This window comes from Capricornis sumatraensis, chromosome 10, assembly GCF_032405125.1.
Source record: "Capricornis sumatraensis isolate serow.1 chromosome 10, serow.2, whole genome shotgun sequence".
NCBI classification, from domain to species: Eukaryota; Metazoa; Chordata; class Mammalia; order Artiodactyla; family Bovidae; genus Capricornis; species Capricornis sumatraensis.
Window position 1 is genome coordinate 62,344,065 of NC_091078.1, and position 19,870 is coordinate 62,363,934.

Below are 19,870 nucleotides of genomic sequence, written 5' to 3' on the forward strand. Positions count from 1 at the left end.
TTTTCTTCTTGCTTTCTGTCTGTGCTGCCAATTAAGATTTATCAGTGAGATGCATTCTAAGAGCGATGTCAAAAGAGAGTTAAAGAAAAAGATCAGGGATGGACCAGACTTTTCTTTACACTTAATCCTGATTTCTCCTTTCTGTCCCATTTTATTAACTTAATGGCTTATGTTTTTCTGTCAAATGTCTCAGATACTTAATAACAACAACAAAAAAAAGGATATGAATAAACAAAAGTTAAACAGCAAATCCAGCCAAGTAAAAAGTAAACTAACCACACTCAGTTTAAGCCATGTCAGCAGAGCTCAGTGAGGGAGAGATTTGCTTGTAAAATTTACAAGGTTCTAGGAAGCCCCAAGTTTACTAGTCTATTCATGAAGGAAAAAAAGAGGATCCATCACCAATTTGTCTTTTGTTCTCAGTAGAAGCTGCAGATTTCTCCAAAATGAGCATCAAAAGTCTAATGAGATAAAGAGCACAGTGGAAACTGGGAATGCTGGCATGGAAATTCTGCAAGTAATGGAAGCTCTGTCTGTAAAGAGACAATAAAAAAATAAAAAACCCACCATCACAAGTATTACAGATGTGTCTAAATCCATGAGTTATACAAGTCCACTGAAATGCCTGATGGTCTAAGCAGAATCTTCCTCACTTGCAGGTGCTTTAGTAGAACCTTCTTTCACGATCTTATACAGAAATGTAACTTTGTATGGAGAAAGCCAGGGTGTAGAGGCCTGACCCAGTGTATGGGATGCCAGCGTTGAAGAGGGTCATGTATGCCAAGATAACCAAGTGCTAGCCTAGGCCATGCTGATGTGCGCAACCCCGGGTAAATTATTTGTTCTTTAAGGCAAGAGGCAACACACTGGGTATAATGTTTAAATTATGGGTTCATAGGGACAAAGTAAAAGGAAATGATAAAGCAGAGTTTCTGATACATGTATCATATGTAGTTAGCTTTTCATGTTCTAAAGTAATGGCAGATGAAGAAACACAATTAATCTAAAATTGTAGTTAAAATAAAACCAGTCAACTACTGATTGACTGGTGGGAAGTAAGTCAAACAAATTTAAAAGAACTGTATTGAAAATGAAATAAGGTTCTAAAGGCAGACTGCAGACTCAGTGATGGCCTAGGCTCTCAGGGGAGGTAGGGGAAAGACCAAACTGCTCTGGGTGAAGCTGGAGTAGAGGCTGAACCCATGCTCCTTAGAGCTCCTTCTCATCTCCTGTGCTCTCAGGCTAGGCTCCTCTTCTTTCAAGAGGAGGGAAGTGATAACTGACCGCTACCTAATTATCCAACCCAACTGGGAGACAGAGTAGGTACCTGGATAATCAAGAGATGACTACAGCTGGCTAGCACTTTCATCACTGTTACCTGAAAATGCAAACTTTACAGGATGAAGGATACATGAGGATTTAGTTTGATTTATTCAACAGTTTCTAAAGCTTAAGGATATATCTGAATACACAGATGAGAAAGCTCACATAAATGAGGAAAAGGCATTGAAAACACCAAGCTATCTCCAAGAAATCTTGCCTGTTTTATTCCTAGGAATTTCTTTAGATAACTTTCAGGGACATGCGGTCCAGCCCACCTGAGCAGCTCCTCCATGGATTGGTCACGCTCTCCTGGCTTCAGTCGGCTAGTAAGGATCCCAAGGGCTGAGTATAGTAAATTATTATTTTGAACTTGACAGAATCCACTCCTAAAGGAAAGTCAAGGAAAGGTAGCTGAGCTCAGTTTCAGGAAGATTATGTGGACAGCATTTAAGGATCCTGGCCACTATTCTGTACCATCAATAAATCAACAGAAGAAAAAGAACTAAAGTACTGAAGGTACTCAAGCGCTAAATCTAGTCACAGCTCTGAATACCAGACTAGAAGCTGAAGGGCACCCAAAACAGTCTTTTCTTAAGGATCTGTAACAATCCTCCTCCTAGGTTTATTTCCAAGGGAAAAAAACCTCTCCTTTATTGTATACATTTTAGAGTTAACTGTCAATCTTCTCAAAACAAACAACAAAAAAACTTCAATAATTTTGTGAAACTGCTTAAATCAATGTCTAATTCATACCAGATTAAGTCAAATCTTGACAGCTCTGTCTTCTGATTATCTTTCCTACTATCTCTTCCTTTCCAAGCCAAGACCATCACTCTAGGCCAGGCTCTTATCATCATCCCATGCATGGATCATGTCAACATCTTTTCACTGGTCTTTTTGGTTGCCTTTCCAATTCTTAGGCCAAAAGATTTTTCTAAAACACTGCTTTCACTATACCATGGATGTGATCATAAAACTGCAAAATTGCTTCCCTGGACAACATTCAAATTTTTTCGCCTGACCTTCAAAGCCCAGCACAACCTGACCCCCTAGAACTTTCACTCCTCTAGAAACATTTCCGCATCACCAGTGGTAGTCTCTCTTCCTTTCCACAAATTAATTCTGAGGGCCTATAATGTTTTTTGTTTTTTTTTCCTGAATAGCTTTTTTAAAGTGTAATGGACATACACTAAACTGCATGCATTTAAAATGGTGAATTTGATTCATGACTTATATACAAATCCAAGAAACCATCACCCCAATGAAAACAATAAACATATCTATTCCTCTTAATAGCTTCCTTAGATTCTTTTGTAATCCAGCCCTCCTTCCATCCTCCCACCCAATGAGAGGCAAGCATTGAACTGTTTTCTGTCACTACAAGATTATATACTTTTTCTAAAACTTAATATAACTAGAACCAAGTACTACATACTCTTACAGTCTTGGTTTTTATTCAGTATAATTCTTTTTTCATCCATGTTGTTGCATTTAGTATTCTACCACAGAGAGACACTACAATTTGTTATCCATTCACCATTTTATGACTTTTTAATTGTTCCCAATTTGAGGATATTACAAATGAAGTTCCAATAAATCTTCATATACAAGACTCTGTGCAGACATATGCTTTCATTTCTCTTGGATAAATTACTACTTTTACTAGCAGTAAAATGGTTGGGTGGTATGGTGGGTGTATATCTAACTTTCTGATGAACTGCCAAACAGTTTTCAAAAGTGAGTATACCGTTTTACAGTCACAACAGCAGCATGTGAGAGCTCCAATTACTCTATGTCCTCACCAGCACTTGGCAAGATAAGTCTTTTTACTGCATCTGTGCTGTAATATTAATTTGTATTTTCTTAATAACTAACACTGCTGCACATCTTTGCATATGTTTACTTGCCGCCCACATATCTCCTTGATTAAGCATCTGTTCAAATCCTTTGTCTGGCAGTGTTTTTAAATACTGAGAATATGATAATGGCTGGTCTAGGGCTTCATAGAGCTCACAGTCCAGCAGGAAAGACAGATGAACAAATAATTATAATAAAATGTGAGAAGTTTTATCCTAAGAGTATTAGAAAAGAAGTGGGGATAAGAGAGGCAGAAAGATTTATCCAGTTTAGGGGTCAGGGAAGATGGTCCTGAGGAACTGAAGTTTAAATCCAGATCTCAAGGATGAGTTAAAAAAGACTGGAGGGTCAAGGAAGGTGAAGATCCTGGCAGAAGGATGAGTATGTGTAGCCTTCCAGGTAAACGCTATATAGGGTGCTGAAATTATTTCAGTATAACTGGAGGGCAGAGTGCACCACAGTGAGTAGAATAGCAAGAGTCAGATAATAAAAGTCCTTAGAAGCTAAGTAGAAGAGACTGAATTCAAGAGAAATCTAACGGCAATCAAAACAAAGGTGGGCTAGGATACAATCAGATTTATGTTGGGAAGATTACTTTAATTGTTGTGTGAAGGGACCAAAAGAGGAAAAGTGGAGGCAGAGAGTGACCAACTGTAAAGCTGTTCTAGGTCTGGTGAACGATAACAGGAGTCTGGAAGCAGTGGAGAAAGAGAGGACAGGTGGCCATCTAGATGCAATCTAGAAGATAAACTCAACAGGATTTTGTGATCAGATGTGGAACAGAGAAAGGGTAGAGGAAGGAAAGGGACAAAGAACAGCTCCTAGCTTCTAGCTCAGGCAACTGGTAGTGCCATCTGTCTCGCCAGGGAAAGCTGAAGGAGTGGTGGGGCGGATGAAACACGCTTTGGATGTGATGAATCTGAGCTGTCAATGACACAGCTATAAGGAGGAGCTGAGTAGGCAGTTGGGAGTTAAATGCCTGTAGCTCAGAAATTAAATTTTAGCCCGAATTTAACCTTATCTGAGACAGCCCAGGAAACCTGTATGAGAACAGAGAGGCTAAGACCCAGCCCTGAGGAACAGAAGCATGTAAGGGACACACCTCCCTCATTTCTACTCTTGTCCATGCCGTGCCTTACAGTTTCTTCCTTTACCTCCCCAAAGGCATCTACCCCCCAAGGGCCCCATCAAGTCCCACGATTTCATGAAGGCATCCCTACACACCCTGGTTTACATTGCCTGCAGCTATTTACCACACAATCTGGAATTTATCTGCAACTTGTTGAGTAACAACTTCTTACAACACTCACCCTGGTGCTACTAGGGAAAGGGTGCCACAGCGAACTAGCCAAGAATCAGATGGCCAGATTTGTTACAGATTAGAAAAGAGCAAGTCATCTGATTTTCAAATGAGTTAATAATAGATAAAGTGTGCCAAACCAAATTAAATGATGCAGACAAAAACACTCCAGAAAGAGTAAGTGTCATATTGACATAACCTTTTGGAGTCCTTTCTTCTTTTCTACACCTCAGTGCCTTGGTGACTGTCAGGTAGAAGCAAGGACATTCTTGATCATCTCTACCTGCTGTACTTGCCACATACTCACCAAGCAAAAAGCCCATAAAAAATCTGCAGGAGCCTCAGGTAGCAGGACGACATTATGTGGTACTCTTGACCTTTAATTCCGGGTCCATCAACTACACCATGATTCTCAGCAGTTAAGCACTACAAGGGAAAGGTGCTTTTAAGACTGTTGCTTTAGCAATTGCTCTCATTATCCTTCAAGATTTTTCAGCCAAAAATGAAATCTCTTGTTCATTTAGCAATTTCTAAATCTCTATAATGATAAGATAGGATTCTGACCTGAAAATAGTTGTGAATGTTCTCCAGATGGTTACACATGGGGTTCAGCAGTTGAACAACCCTAAACGCGATTTCTGAGGCAGATCTCTGGTGGAGATGTGAGAATCCAATATTCCGGTTTCCTTTGCTCTATAATAAATTCAGAGTTACTAGGGAAGAAACTGTTGGATAACTTCTTTGAAACTAAGAGTCTGTTATGGCATTTAATCAAACCTTGTGCCAGCAGGTAGAGCGAAAAGAAGAAACTAGGGATATATTTTGACAGGAAACTCAACTCAGTCTTCAAATAACCAAGAGATTGGCTTTTACAGAGTACACAGTGTTTGAGAGGGGACTTCTCTGGTAGCTCAGCTGGTAAAGAATCTGCCTGCAATGCAGAGACCCAGGTTCAATTTCTGGATTGAGAAGATCCCCTGGAAAGGGACAGGCTACCCTCTCCAGTATTGTTGGGCTTCCCTAATGGCTCAGATGGTAAATAATCCACCTGCAATGAGGGAGACCTGGGTTCAATCTCTGGGTTGGGAAGATCCCCTGGAAGAGGGCATGGCAACCCACTCCAGTATTCTTGCCTGAAGAATCCCCATGGACAGAGAAACCTGGCCGGCTACAGGCCATAAGGTCTCAAAGTCAGACACAATTGAGCAATTAAGCACAGCACAGTGTTTGAGACATACAAACCCCAAATTACTAATGAGATAAAGCTCACACAAAAATAGAAATCATTTAGTCTAATAAGAATGTAGACCAAATATTAAATTCAAGAAGAATCAAGTAACTGGATATTTTAAACATTCACATCTAAAACTCTCACATTTTGCCGTTCCTATCATCCATTTGCTTCCCCAGATGCTACATGCATTTGTCCATTAGATACACACTTGAGCTTGTGAACTGTTCTAGACAGCCAACTACCATGCTGAGCCTTGGACAAAGGCTGTTTGGGAAGGTATTAAAACCAAAACCCAAGCAAAGAAGAGGATTCAGGAATTCTTAGGACATTTGGAAATATATCTTCTGTTCTGGGTGGCTTTTTGCTTTCTCGGTCTTAGAGTTCCTTTCTGAAGCAAGGTGACTGTAGGCTGGCAACTGGGTTACGACCACACCACCCAAAAACAGTGTCAGAGAAACTGACAGCTCATTCACTACTCAGACCTCTTTGTTTCCAAATCCATATGACAGGCCCAGTGCTCCTGTCTGTATTAACCTTGAGGAATGGGACTCTCCTGGCCACAGGTGTTAGCATGTTGTCCAGCTTCTGGGCGAGATCTTCCAGCAAGAAAAGCAGTTCAGGGGGCTGAAGTTGCACAACTTCGGCAGCCTGTTACAAGGAAGAATGAAAGACTAATTCCCAACATGCTCTAGCCATCTTCTGGGGATACAGTTTATGTTTTTACTGTCTACAATGTGTAAAGAATCTGATCATTACCAAAAGAAAGTGGGGAAATTTCCCCCACCTCACATATCAACAAGTCAAAGTCATGCATTTCCTAAGTAAAACAAAATTTAAAATTATTAATAGAAATGAGGCAGTATAGTTTTAGATGACACACCTTTTCTCTAGAAACAAATGCCTCTGGTATATCCTTCCAGCTATGGACCAGTGATGCCTTTCCTAAATGACTTGGGATTAAAAAAAATGACTAATTCAAGGAAATTTTGCTTTTCTCTGTTCATTAAATGATTATTTTGCATTTTCTCTCCCTGAAATGTTTCACTACTATTAAGATAAGACTGGCAGAATCATTATAAGCGCATTGCACTACCAGAAATAGAATGGGTCCAATGCAGTCTCACTTCAAATTTTTCACTTAACTGTACATTTATGGAGAATCTCCAAGTACAGGCTGATATAGAAATACTGAAAAAAATAATACATTCTTATAAAAATACACATTCTTGTAAAAATCTATGGCAAAATCCACACCATTTCTTATAAAAAAAAATTTTAACCTGGAAAACCTCTACCTTCTGGTGAAACCCCATATCAGAAAGTACCTTCTCTGTGTAAATGTCCTCCACTTTCAGGTTCATTATAAATACCATTCTCTCCTCAGTTTCACTGGTACCTGGTTCAGATCATCCACATAGCATATACTACTGGCTGTCTACTTCCTTCATTAGATTATGAGCTATTTGAAGGCGAGCATCGAGCTGTATCTACTACTGAATTGCCAATGTCTAGGTGAGTGGCAAATACAAAAAACTGACTCAACAAGTATCTCATGGACACTGAACAAATATCATGAAAAAGTGAAAAGAACACTGAGTAACTATAAACCAAAATAGTGCTGCTTTATAAAAGTAATCCAAACAGCTGGTTATTAGTAACCTAAAGTAAGGATCACACCATCAGCATGATCTTCTGTAATGTCTAATGTACTATTTAAAAAAAAACAAAACTTAGATTTATAAACATCAAGATGAGGAGGATAATTATTCATCTGCACTTTCACATATAAAGGCTTTGGAAGCCAGAGTCCAACTTCTCCCAGTGTCATGGTGTTTTCTGTGAAACAGGAAGAGAGCTGAGGAACTTCCTAAAAAGAGATTAAGCTCTGGGATCTCAGTTCTGTCACTTACTTCGGTGTGCATTTCAGTATCTAAGATGAACTTGGTCACAAGCCCACAACGCAGAATAGAGAAGACCTCAATGTCCAGCTCGCGGAAAAAAGCGTGGTAATTCTGTAATGACACTGATGTCTTTTCTTCTTTCCCTTTGAATTCCTAGGAAGTACGAGTAACCAACAGAACAAGGCTTCTATATTAATCTAATTTTAAATGAAGGTTTCAAAGTGCAATTAAGCATTTACTTTATACAAAAAGTTACACTTCATTACATTCTTTTACCAACTTTCTTTTTCCAAGGTCTCAAAATGTTCCTGAGACAGAGTACCCAATGTAACACTGGGATATAGGATGCATATCTAGACTCTTGGTTGGTTTCCACTTAGGGATGAACTATTAGGCAAATCAAGGCACTATGGTGTGGATCAGAAAACTGTGAACTTAAGGACCAAAAATGTGGCTTCAAACCCTTGCTGAAGCAGTTATTAACTGTATAACTTTGAACAAGTCACCTACTCTCTCTGGGTCTTAAGTTTTCTCATCTATTATATATAGGTATCAATACTAAACTTGACTTTGAGAGATTAGAGGAGTTATACATAACAAATACTCACTAAACAACAGCTAAAGAACAGAAATAACTGGGATCCATGTGGTTTAAGCAATTTCACAAACCAACTCTGTGAGTGGTACAATTATAGGAATTGTTAAGTATCTGTATTAGGAAACTCTACTAAGCATTTCATGTTATCTCAACTGACTGAGAAGGGAATAATCTGGGATCAGATGAGGAAAAAAGGCTAAAAGAAGTATATTTAGAATACATCCAAAGACAGAATTTGGTAGTTGCTACAAGATAATTCAAAGTACTCCTGGGGTGCAAAAAAGGGAGTAATATGATCAAGAAAATAATGAGAAGAACCAGTGTGTGGTAGTGATAAATATTTCGAGTCCCACCCAACCTCTGCTACTGACAGGGTCACTCCAAGGCCTATCAGAGTTTTTTCACCTCTCCTTTCCATAACTTTTCTCTCTGTGAAATGCATAGGATAATGCTAGCCCTTGCTAATTTCACTGGGTTGTTACACACCTTCATGGAGACTCATCATTCCAATACCTTTTCCTGTTGGCTCCTCTCAGCTAGTGTAGGGTCACATTCTGAACTATCCTCCTTTGAAAGCACATCAGGGGAGGATGTCTTGCCGCCATCTGCTTTTCGTTTCTTTCCTCCTTATGTTTCAAGAGGAGAAAAGTAACTGAAATAATCAGTAATCTCGTTTGCGAAATATCACTGCCTTCAAGAAAAAGACTACCTAGAGATGAAGAAAGTTAATTTTATAACCCTAAGTTACAATTCATTGATAACCATGCTAAAGAAAGAGTTCAGTTATATAATCTCTCCCATTACTGATCCTTTGATGCATATAACCTCTAAGTCAATTCAACACAACACATAGGAGGACACGGAATAAGAGGAAAAGAAAATACCTGTCTTTCCTTGCATTCTGATTTTTGCTGAAACGGCCATACTGGTATGAGGTGTTACTTCTAAAGTTTCCAAGTCAAAGTTTGCAAGGGGAGGAACATAGTCTGGGGTGACTGAAACAGAGAGCAGGAAGCTCAATGTATACCAACCATACACCACTGTTAAATTTGAATGATAATCACCCAAGTAGCTAAAAACTATTTTCCAGAACTGCCAAACATGGCTGACTATCTATCAGATGCTTGCAGGTCATGTGACACTAACCATTTTGGCACAGTAAAATGGCCAAAGATAACTTATAGAAATACTGCATTAACTGATTACGGTCAACTATGGATGGAGGAACCTGGTAGGCTACAGTCCATGGGGTCGCTAAGAGTCGGACACGACTGAGCGACTTCACTTTCACTTTTCACTTTCATCCATTGGAGAAGGAAATGGCAACCCGCTCCAGTGTCCTTGCCTGGAGAATCCCAGGGACGGGGGAACCTGGTGGGCTGCCGTCTCTGCGGTCGTCGGACACTACTAAAGCAACTTAGCGGCAACATAAAATCATTCTAAATAAAGATATAAAGTATCCAAACAGCTAAGAACTAAAAATAAACTTACATTTAAAATCTAAAGATAGTAGCAATATTTGGTCACAGAGTAGTTTGTTTTACACACAGTTATTTAGAAGAGAGCCTGAGGGAGGCTCTGTTTTCCCCAGAAAAATCAAGCTAGAACTGTAAAACAAGTTTTCTTAATGGTCAAAGGGTATCAAGAGGCCTCTCAGCTTTACTCCTGATGATGTTCAGGAAGGTAAAGGGCACTGGAAGTTTGACATCTGAAGAAGCAAAGTAATTTACAAAAGCCCAACCAGTGTTTTATATCTTGTCTTTTCTCAAGCACCAAGGACTCCTGTCGAAAACAATGGGAGGAAAATGGCTGTATTCATTTTTTAAAATTTCTGTTGAGCAAACATTTTCTTGTCCCACATGAATTAGGGGCAGCTATCATTGAGTCTGGCTTAAAGGCTGTCCTCTATCTCCTCACTATTGCCCAGCAGGGTTCCCAGCCAGGACCCTTCCCTCACCTGCCAAGTGCTTTTCCAGGAGTTGCTGCAGTTCTACAATGTGCTTTAACCGGGTGAGCACCTTCCCCTTCATCTCAGGCAACTTTTGCCGACAGAAGGCATTTACAACCTGTAGAAGTACAAATCATATCTGTGAACTGTTTAGATTTTAACCTCATTTGCATTATTCAGCAAGGGCTAAAAGTGCCATTCAGTGAAAGGATCTGTGAGCCTAGTGAGCAATGTCAAAGTCTTCTCAGCAAGGTGCTTTGGAGAAAAAAAGCCCTGGGCCAATATAGGAGGATCTAAATTTTAATACCAGTTTTACTTATTCCTAGTTAAGTAACAAGGCAGAACTTGTTACTTAACTTAACAGAAGTTAAGTAACTGCAGCTAGAGAGTACAACCTTTGGTGAAACAAGTCCAAGGTCTGTTACTTACTAGCTGTGTGACCTTGGCCAAGTCTTGAAACTTTCTGTGCTTCTATCTCTTTAACTATAAAATGGGAATACAGTTGTGTGGATTAAGTGTGAATAAAGAAACTAGCCCAGCATTTGGCACATGTGTTTGATACATTTTAATGACTTTGAACTCTCTGTAACTGCAATTTCATATGAATAAGACAAGGATAGTAATACCTACCTTGCCTGTACCGTAATACAGTTGTCAGGATAAGAAGAGATCATTCAAGTGAATAAATATTCTTAGAAACAATATGCATGAGAAAGGAAATGTGATATAGATATAAGATGTTACTGTCATTTTCAATATATTTCATTATTATTGTGCATTTCATTAAGTACAAATATATTCTAAAGGATGGTGAAAACTATCTTCATTTGATCTCACTAAATCGAAGTATTAAGTGCATACCTGTAAGGAGGAACAGTATTTTCACAGTGGAGAAGGTGAAGTTATTCCATGCAGGAAGCAGAATAGTGTGAAAAGGCTTGGAGGCAGTAAAGCATGGGCAACATTAAGTGAATTCTAAGCATTTTGATTTGGTTACTTCAAGAGGTGCATGTGATTAGGGAAGGGTGGGACACAATCGCTGAAGAGACACACAGGGGTTAGAGGTTGATGGACAAGGAGTCTCACGGGAACCAAGAAAATAGTTTCCTTTCTAGAGAAATTACAGACAGTAGGTGAAACGTCCCAATAACTCTGCTCACCTCTCGGAACCAGTTGAGAGTAAGAAATATGAGTGAACACAGGAACGAACGCTCTTTAACAGACATGGACTGGAGTCTCTCTCCAGGCTCCAGATCAGTGAGGAATAAAGGACAATCTGAAAGAGAAGAACAAACATTTCTAATCTCTTTTAGTTGAAGTCAACAGAATCTGGATGCTGACCCCCAGAGCTAGGTCTCCTTCTACTAATTTCCCCCTTTAATGGGTATTTGAAGGTCGTTTCAGTTAGTCTCAAAAATACCCTCATACCATGCAGCATCAAAAAATATAATTTAAAAGTCTCTGTGATGTTAGAAGATTCCCTCCCCTCCCCCTACAAGTACCAATGTACCACACTTCCCTAAGTTTACCAAAAAAAGGTTACAAAGAAGAAACAATCTGATAACTTCATTCTATACCTAATAAACCATCAATCTCCTCCAAGCTTCCATTATGTTGTCTGTCCACACAAAGTCTCAGTAACCGGAAATAGGGAGCCAGGCATAATGGAGAAACCAATCTGGGAAGGAAAATCCATTTCTAGATCACAGTTTATAAACATATTAGTCCATATTTATAGGAGCCCGATCTTGTAATTAGCAAGTTTTGCCCAAAATAAATGTCTACTTTTAAAAACATGACAAAGAACATAGTGGATGCTCAGCAAATAAATAATGAACTGAATGGGAAGAAGACACAGGTAAGGGTGAAATGTCCACGCACTAAGATAAGGTACAGGTAACACAGAAGGAAGGCACATGACTGGCAAAGGTAGACAAACACATTCCCAGGTGGGGAAAAGGAACAGAAACAAAAGCAGCCTCGCAAAGTTATCTGTTGGCTGTCATGAGCCACTGCAAATCCCAATCCCAGGATCTGGGAGAAAACAAGGAGTCTGATCCATTCTTGGTAATGCATCCAAATACCACCTGTCTTGGGAGAAATCCTTTTCAATCAAGTTGCCAACAGATTACAAGAACTGTGGCACTCCTTGTCAACATTCAACATATCAACAGCGGTTTTAGAGAAGAAAAAGTATACTGACTTTTGGTCTGATTCCTGCGAAGTCAGTGTACTCCCATCTTTCACAAAGTTCTGAGAGAACAACAGTGGCAGGAGGTTGATGACAATCCCATCACAACTATCGTAGTCTTCTAGTCCGTAGAGTGCTTTCACAGGAAATGGATAATCACTGTGAAGAGAACCCAGAATCTGAGGTCCCAGCATCAGGGTATGGCAACTCTATGGGAAAAACCACTAGAACAAACCAATCTTCTCTATTATGAGGAGAAGTGAGAAAGAACAAGTGGGGAATCTTCTAGGAATCCTGGAGCTGGAACTGCTGGGGTGTTGGGGTTGGGAGGAGGGAAGTTGGAGGAGTAGGATAGACTTGGACGAAGTCAAAGACATTCTGAGATTGGTACCAGCTACCAACATAACTAACAAAATTTCTTTACCAATATAACCATGTCAGTGGGTAAACAGCACTTACCCTTCTGGAACAACACAGGCATCCACCACAAACGCATCTTGGAAATCATTAAAGATGGTTTGCCCAAGCCATTCCTTCAGGAAGCAAACAAACAAAAAGGTCTATGTAGCCCAGGGTGTACATCCTATAAAGCCCTAAATAAACTATTAACCTTTCTGAAGCCTGTTTCCTCATTTCTGAAAAGAAAATAACAGTAATACATACTGCATTATTCTGATGAGGAATAGACATAATACATGAAAAATGCTTAATACAGTGCCTGGCACAGAATAGATGGTGGCTTTTAACAACATCATTAACCAAATGATCATGATTCTCACTCTTAGTATGTGAAGGAGGCCTCAGAAGAGAGGCCTGGGGCAGAGTGAGTCAGAATAGCATTCCCAATTAGAATATGGGAGAGCTCACAGGCAGATCTATTTTTGCAATACAACAGAGAGAATGATTTGAAGAATGTATAGTAAAGCAGCCCTTGAGCTTCACTGTTTTAAGAAAAGATACTTGGCCTCACCAGGGCTTCTGGAGCTAGCCTCCTTCCATGGATCAGGTTGGCAAATTCATCATAATAAAGTCCAGAGGCCTGAGGAGATTGCTCACTGCAGGAATGAACCAACTGTAGCAAGGAGATCACCTGAAACAGTCGAAGAGAAAGAATGGTCCAGTCCTTGAGTTGCTGATGCTTCCTAGTTAAAAACTATTCACCCCATTCAGGAATAAGTTTTTCCTTTTCCAACTGCATTGGCAAAGCTCTCATCACCACCTCTCACTTGAGGTTTCTCCTAAGCCTCCTGAACAATCCTTTCTTTTCAATCTTACTTCTTTTCCAATCTAGACTCATGAACCAGATTAACTTTTCTAAAGCAAAGCTTGGATTATGCCATTTCTAAGCTAAAACCCTTAAGGACTACCTCTGTGTAAAAATTAAATCAAAATGTCTTGATTCACATTCAGAGCACTCTGTTTTGTATCTCCAAACTAGCTGTATCTTCAGCTCTCCAATTATACACTTACTTGTCCCTACGCTCTAGTCAACCTGTTACTCTTCAAACATGGCCCACCTATTTTGCTAAGAATTTAAAATTAATTAGGAGATCAGATATAGAATTAAAATACAACCTAAGCCAAAGGATTTTAAAGGCCAAAAGAGTAGTATAAATTACAAAAGCTATGAGTTCAGGAAAACATATTTTGAAAAAAGAAGCACTCTTTGGTAAGGTAACAGTTGTTATTCAGTTGCTTAGTCATGTCCAGCTCTTTGCAACCCCATGGACCATAGCATGCCAGGCTTCCCTGTCCTTTACCATTTCCTAGAGCTTGCTCAAACCCATGTCCATCGAGCTGGTGATGCCATCCAACCATCTTGTCCTCTGTCGTCCTCTTCTCCTGCCTTCAATTTTTCTCAGCATCAAGGTCTTTCCCAATGAGTCGGCTCTTTGCATAAGGTGGCCAAAGTACCGAAGCTTTACCTTCAACATCAGTCCTTTCAATAAATATTCAGGACTGACTGCCTTAGGATTAACTGGTGTGCTCTCCTTTAGTCCAAGGGAATCTCAAGAGCCTTCTCCAGCACCACAGTTTGGAAGCATCAATTCTTTGGCACTCAGCCAACAGTGACCAGAAGCAATTTCTCAGTTACTTATAAACATATCCAACCCCATGATAAGAACTCACCTGGGTGCACTGTTCACTGCTCAGCTCTCCACTCCCTGGGGTCAAATTAGAAGATCTACTTCCAAAAAACAAGTTATTTTAGATTCACATCTGTAATATTTTATAACAACCAGCAATAAATTTTTAAAAATTGCCTTCCCTAAGATTAGGATGGAGAATGAAAGCACAGTCAAGTACTTATTAAGGCCTTACAAGAGGTGGACTAGAGCAAATGATGGCTACCTTAAATTTTTTTAAAGTGTACATTAACTAAACTAGTAAAAATCATAAGAGCAAGCACTTGGTATTGTTCTATTTAATGCTCTCACAACTCTATGAAGTAAATACTATTAATATCTTTACTTCACACATTTGAACAGAAACAGAACGGTAAAGTGACTTATCCCAGATCATTCAGCTAAGAACAATGGAGCCAGTATTTGACCCCAGGCAAGCAGAATGGCTCCAGAGAATGAACTTTTAACCAGTACACTGTGCAGCCTCTACAGATAACTAATGCTAACTCTAAGGATGTTTCTTGAGCTCCGAGGAATTCATGACAAATCATTTCCAAGAAGCATGAACCAAATTTCATAACTTCACAACAGTAACAACTTATCAAGCCCAAAGCTTCTATTAGATGTTACAACTGTGGAATCAAGGAACTAGTACTAGGAGGGAAAATCCACAAGAAGACTTTATTTATATCACAATTAAAATAAATACTTTTTTTTAAAAAAGAAGACTTTATTTATTTCAGATGAGGTGTTCCAGACAAGAGTAACACAGTAATGGAGAAACCTGTATTGTCTAATGCTTAAGATTGGAGCAGATGCAGAAAAAAAGCATCCCAGGAGGATCAGGGTTCCTTTCTTGTGGAAACATTTTCTAAAACTTAATTTCTTAGCAATCCCTAGTTTTAAACAATGAGAATGTAATGACTATAAGCACAATTCTGAAAAAATTATAGGTAACATATACAGTCAAGATTAAAAAGAACATGGAAAAGTAACAACAAACATTTGCTAACTTCTCTTATGGTTTTAATTCTCCATTATAATGATGTCTAAACAATATAACACTTTATTTTGTAAGACAGCAACTCGATTAACTGACCATGAGCCACAGAAATCAATCAGAATTTCCACTCATACCTATCTGCTGCCATGATGCCAGCCATGGTGACAGCACCAATAATACCAATAAGCTTGTACTTGAATACGGTGCTAGAGAGCTGTTTTCGTATCACCAGGTGCATGTCATCCTGCAAGGAAATAATGGTGAAGATGTTGGAATGGTACAGCAAGAGAGTCAAATATTAGAACCAAACAAACAGAACAGCAAGGTTTCTATCATTTATTAACTGTGTGGTCTTTGATGAGTCACTTAATTTTTTTGAGTCTCAATTTTTTTCATCTATAGAATGGGAAAGGTTTTGCAAGGATCAGAGACCAAATTACAAAAAATTCCAAGAACAGCATCTGTCATATGGTAGACATTCAATAATAATAGCTATTACTGTTACTGCTGGGATAGTTGCTTGATATGGATAATGTAAATTATCCTGTCGTTGGCCACTCAGGCAGTAGTAATCAAACAGAAAAAAAGTGCTTAGGAATAAATTTAACAAAGGAGGCAAAAGACTTGCACACTGAAAAACCTGCAAAACATTACTGAAATAAATTAAAGACCTAAATAAAAAGAAAGGTATTCCATGTTCATGGAACTAAAGACAGAACACTGTTGAGATGATATGCTCATTCAATGTAATCATTTAAAAAATTCTAACAGTATTTTAAAATTCTAACAGTATTTTTAAAATATTTCTTTTTTTAGGCTGCACTGGGTCTTAGTTGTGGCTTGTGGAATCTTCACTGCAGCATTAGGGCTTCTTAGTTGCAGCATGTGCTATTTGGTTCCTCAGCCAGGGATCTAACCTGGGCCCCCTGCGTTGGAAGCTCAGAGTCCTACTCAGTGGTCCACCAGGCAAGTATCTCTAACAGCAATTTTTACAAAAATAGGAAAACCCACACTAAAATTCATATGGAATTTCAAGGGACCCCAAACAGCCAAAATAATTTTGAAAAAGAACAAGTTTGGAGGGCCCACACTTTTCAATTTCAAAATTACAAAGCTATAGTAATCAAAACGTGCTACCAGCATAAGCACATTCAGACCAACAGATAGAATAGATCCTAGAAATAAACCCTCACACATATGGTCAATTGATTTTCCACAAAGGTGCCAAGTCCACTCAATAGAAAAAGACAAACTATTCAACAAAAGGTGCTAGAGAAAACTGGATACCCACACACACAAAAATGAAGTAGAGCCCTTACCTTATACCATATATAAAAATTAACTCAAAGTGAATCAATGATTTAAATTTAAGAGCTAAAACTATAAAATTCTGACAAGAAAACTTGGGGAAAATTTTTCATGACTTCAAATTTTGCGATTTAAAAAAAAAAATAAGCATGACACCAAAAGCACCGGCAACAAAAGAAAAAAAGACTGAGTGGACTCCATCAAAACTGCACCAAAGGGCACTATCGAGACTGGAAAGACAATCACAGAAAGGGAGAAAATATTTGCAAATCATTTATCTGATAAGGGACTAATATCCAGAATATATAAAGAATTCCTACATGTCAACAACAAAAAACAACCCATTTAAAAAGTGAGCAAAAGGACTTGAATAGACTTTTTCTAAACAAGATACACAAGCACCAATAAGCATACAGTAAGATGTTCAACATCATTAATCATCTGGAAAATAGAAATCAAAACCACAATGAGATACCACTTTACACACACACTTATCAAATAAGTGTTGATAAGGATGTAGAAAAACTGGAACCCTCTATTGCTCATTACAATACAAAATGGTATAGCTACTGTGGAAAACAGTTTTGTGGCTCCTCAAAATGTTAAACATAGAATCTTCATATGATTCATAAATCTCACACCTAGATATATACCAAGTATATACCCAACTGAAAACAGGGACTCAAAAGAAATACTTGTACATCAAAGTTCATAGCAGCAGTCTTCAAAATAACAAAAGGTGAGGAAAATCCAATATCCATCAATGGATAAACTAGTTACAGTCTATATATACAATGGAATATTCAGCCATAAAAAGCAATAAAGTTCTGATATATCTTACAACATGGAGGAACTGTGAACACATTATGCTAAGTGAAATAAGCCAGACACAAAAGGACAAATATTGTATAACTATTTAAATGATCACACATTCAATGTGTATAACTATTTAAATGATCACACAAATTCACAGAAAGTAGGTAAGAGGTTACCAGGGTATAGAGAAAGGGAAATGGGGTGTTATTGCTAAATGGGGATAGAATTTCTATTTGAGATGATGAAAAAGTTCTGGAGACAGATAATGGTGATGGTTGCTCAACACTGTGAACGTGCTCAGTGCCACTGAACTGTATAATTAAAACTGGTTAAAACAGTAAAATTTATCTTCATGTATGTTTTACCACAATTAAAACATAATGATGTAGCTCTATTAGTCCTGATACGATGAAATCTTCAATCTATACTGCTAGATCAAACAAGCAAGACACAAAACAAGAGGATATGGTGTGGAAAACAGGTATATGGGTAAATACAAATTTGTCTATGCTCAGCACATCTCAGAAAGCTATAAGCTACTAACAGCGATTGCCTTTAGAGAATCTCAGCCTAGAGGACTGAGAGGGAGGATACATTCTTCACTACCTTTCCATATCTTTTGAATTTTGTACCATGGTGTATACTACCTGGCCAATTCTTTAAACTTAGTTTAAAAAAAAAAAAAAAAGTTGTTCAAAGACCAGTACGGATTACTGCCACAAGGTGGCACTGAAGATGCAAAAGAGCTATGAGTCGATTCCAACCCAATCTTACTTTAGACACTTTGCTTGGCTTTGGCTTTTTCAGTGAATGGTGTTCACAAATGAGAGAAGGCCCAGATGGAGTTCATGTTAGATGGAGATGTTCTTTGTGGAACAAGAGTATTCCCTGTTTTTCCATGGCACCTGGTACAGTACCTGAATGGCTTGTCTTACTCAGTTTCATAATGAGCAGATAGATTACAGGCTCATTTATACTAACAGACTGAGCTCCTAAAGGGCAGGTCTAATACACATGTACTGTCTCGGTGCTTGGCATACAGTAGGCATTTAGTGTTTGTAGCAGGAAAAGAATAAACAAATACTAGGATTTTTGGCTATGTACTTTAGTCATACTACTACACAGGCTGTGGGGATTTTGTTCAACAAATTTCAGCTGAAGAGGTTTAAAAGATTCTTTCACAACACACTGTCACTTACCTGGATGTGACTACTGGCTTCATGTTCTTTGCTAAATGCCAGTGTGCTGAGAATACAAAAGAGTTTTCGTATTTGCTGAGGGGACATATTATCCAGATAATCCAAAATGCCCTGGGAGAAAAAATGTTAACGATGAGATTAGCAACTAACTTTTCTTTTTTCCTTTAAATAAAAAAATAAAATTCTCATAAAAGGCACACACACAGATAGCCAGGCATGTTTCACAAAAGCTCAAGTTCTCTAAAACTATGCCTCAGAGCCCAAAGGGTTGATATTCTACTTAGTCATCCTAACATAGATCCTAGTTCTCCCTATACTTTTTCTCCACGCTTCTCTTTTTCTTAGTGAAAACAATATTCTGCCAAAAGTTATGTCTCTGACCTTATTTCTCAGCTTGTACTCCATGAATTACTTATTCTTCTTTACAGATACAGATGGACTTATGTCAAACCCCATTAAAATCCTTTACCAGCTCCCTCTTGTCTATAAAATAAAGCTGCAACTCTTTGGCTCCGTATTTAAGATCCTTCATAATCTGGTCTTCACCTCCCACCTTACCCTATCTACCAATCATGCTGATCTTACTTGTCATCTCTCAAGCACACCATGGACATAGGTGCCAGTTTGCTTCTGTTCAAACTATTCTCTGCCTAGATATACTTACTTTATTCTTTCAAATCTCTTCTACAAATCTCTTCTACCTTTCAAAAATCACTCTAATATTATCTCTTGTTTGAAGATTTCTCCAGTTTTCCCAGGCCAAATTAATTATTACTGCACTGGTGTATCTATAGCACTTTATTAGAGAATTTGTCATGTTGTATATATAGTGATGTACTTATATACCTTACTTTCTTATCATCAAAGGCAAAGACTACCTTTTATATCCTCAGCACCCAGCATAGAGCCTGGTACATCATTAGGTATAAAGAAGTATATGCTGAATTAATAAATATATAGACAGATGAGTTATTTTTCTATTATTTGCCCCATCACCCCACCTTCATCCCCTCCACTTCTACAAATTATAGTGCTCGGTATCTAGCATAAAAAATAAATTGCTAAC

At 38.5% G+C, this 19,870-nt stretch overlaps 1 protein-coding gene across 1 annotated transcript in view; it reads right to left on the reverse strand.

Moving 5' to 3' along the window:
- FANCD2 (FA complementation group D2) overlaps positions 1-19,870 on the reverse strand; it is a 48,746-nt gene that overhangs the window by 10,502 nt on the left and 18,374 nt on the right. Inside the window, exons 18-34 of the mRNA XM_068981999.1 lie at positions 18,805-18,915; positions 15,610-15,725; positions 14,483-14,537; positions 13,323-13,442; positions 12,812-12,885; positions 12,365-12,511; positions 11,739-11,839; positions 11,322-11,437; positions 10,171-10,279; positions 9,098-9,208; positions 8,727-8,836; positions 7,625-7,768; positions 6,249-6,362; positions 5,045-5,173; positions 4,788-4,906; positions 1,599-1,709; positions 403-533 (exon numbers count right to left, since the gene is read on the reverse strand). Of these exons, the coding sequence (XP_068838100.1) occupies positions 403-533; positions 1,599-1,709; positions 4,788-4,906; positions 5,045-5,173; positions 6,249-6,362; positions 7,625-7,768; positions 8,727-8,836; positions 9,098-9,208; positions 10,171-10,279; positions 11,322-11,437; positions 11,739-11,839; positions 12,365-12,511; positions 12,812-12,885; positions 13,323-13,442; positions 14,483-14,537; positions 15,610-15,725; positions 18,805-18,915 (1,918 nt within the window). The remainder of the gene's footprint in view (positions 1-402; positions 534-1,598; positions 1,710-4,787; positions 4,907-5,044; positions 5,174-6,248; positions 6,363-7,624; positions 7,769-8,726; positions 8,837-9,097; positions 9,209-10,170; positions 10,280-11,321; positions 11,438-11,738; positions 11,840-12,364; positions 12,512-12,811; positions 12,886-13,322; positions 13,443-14,482; positions 14,538-15,609; positions 15,726-18,804; positions 18,916-19,870) is intronic.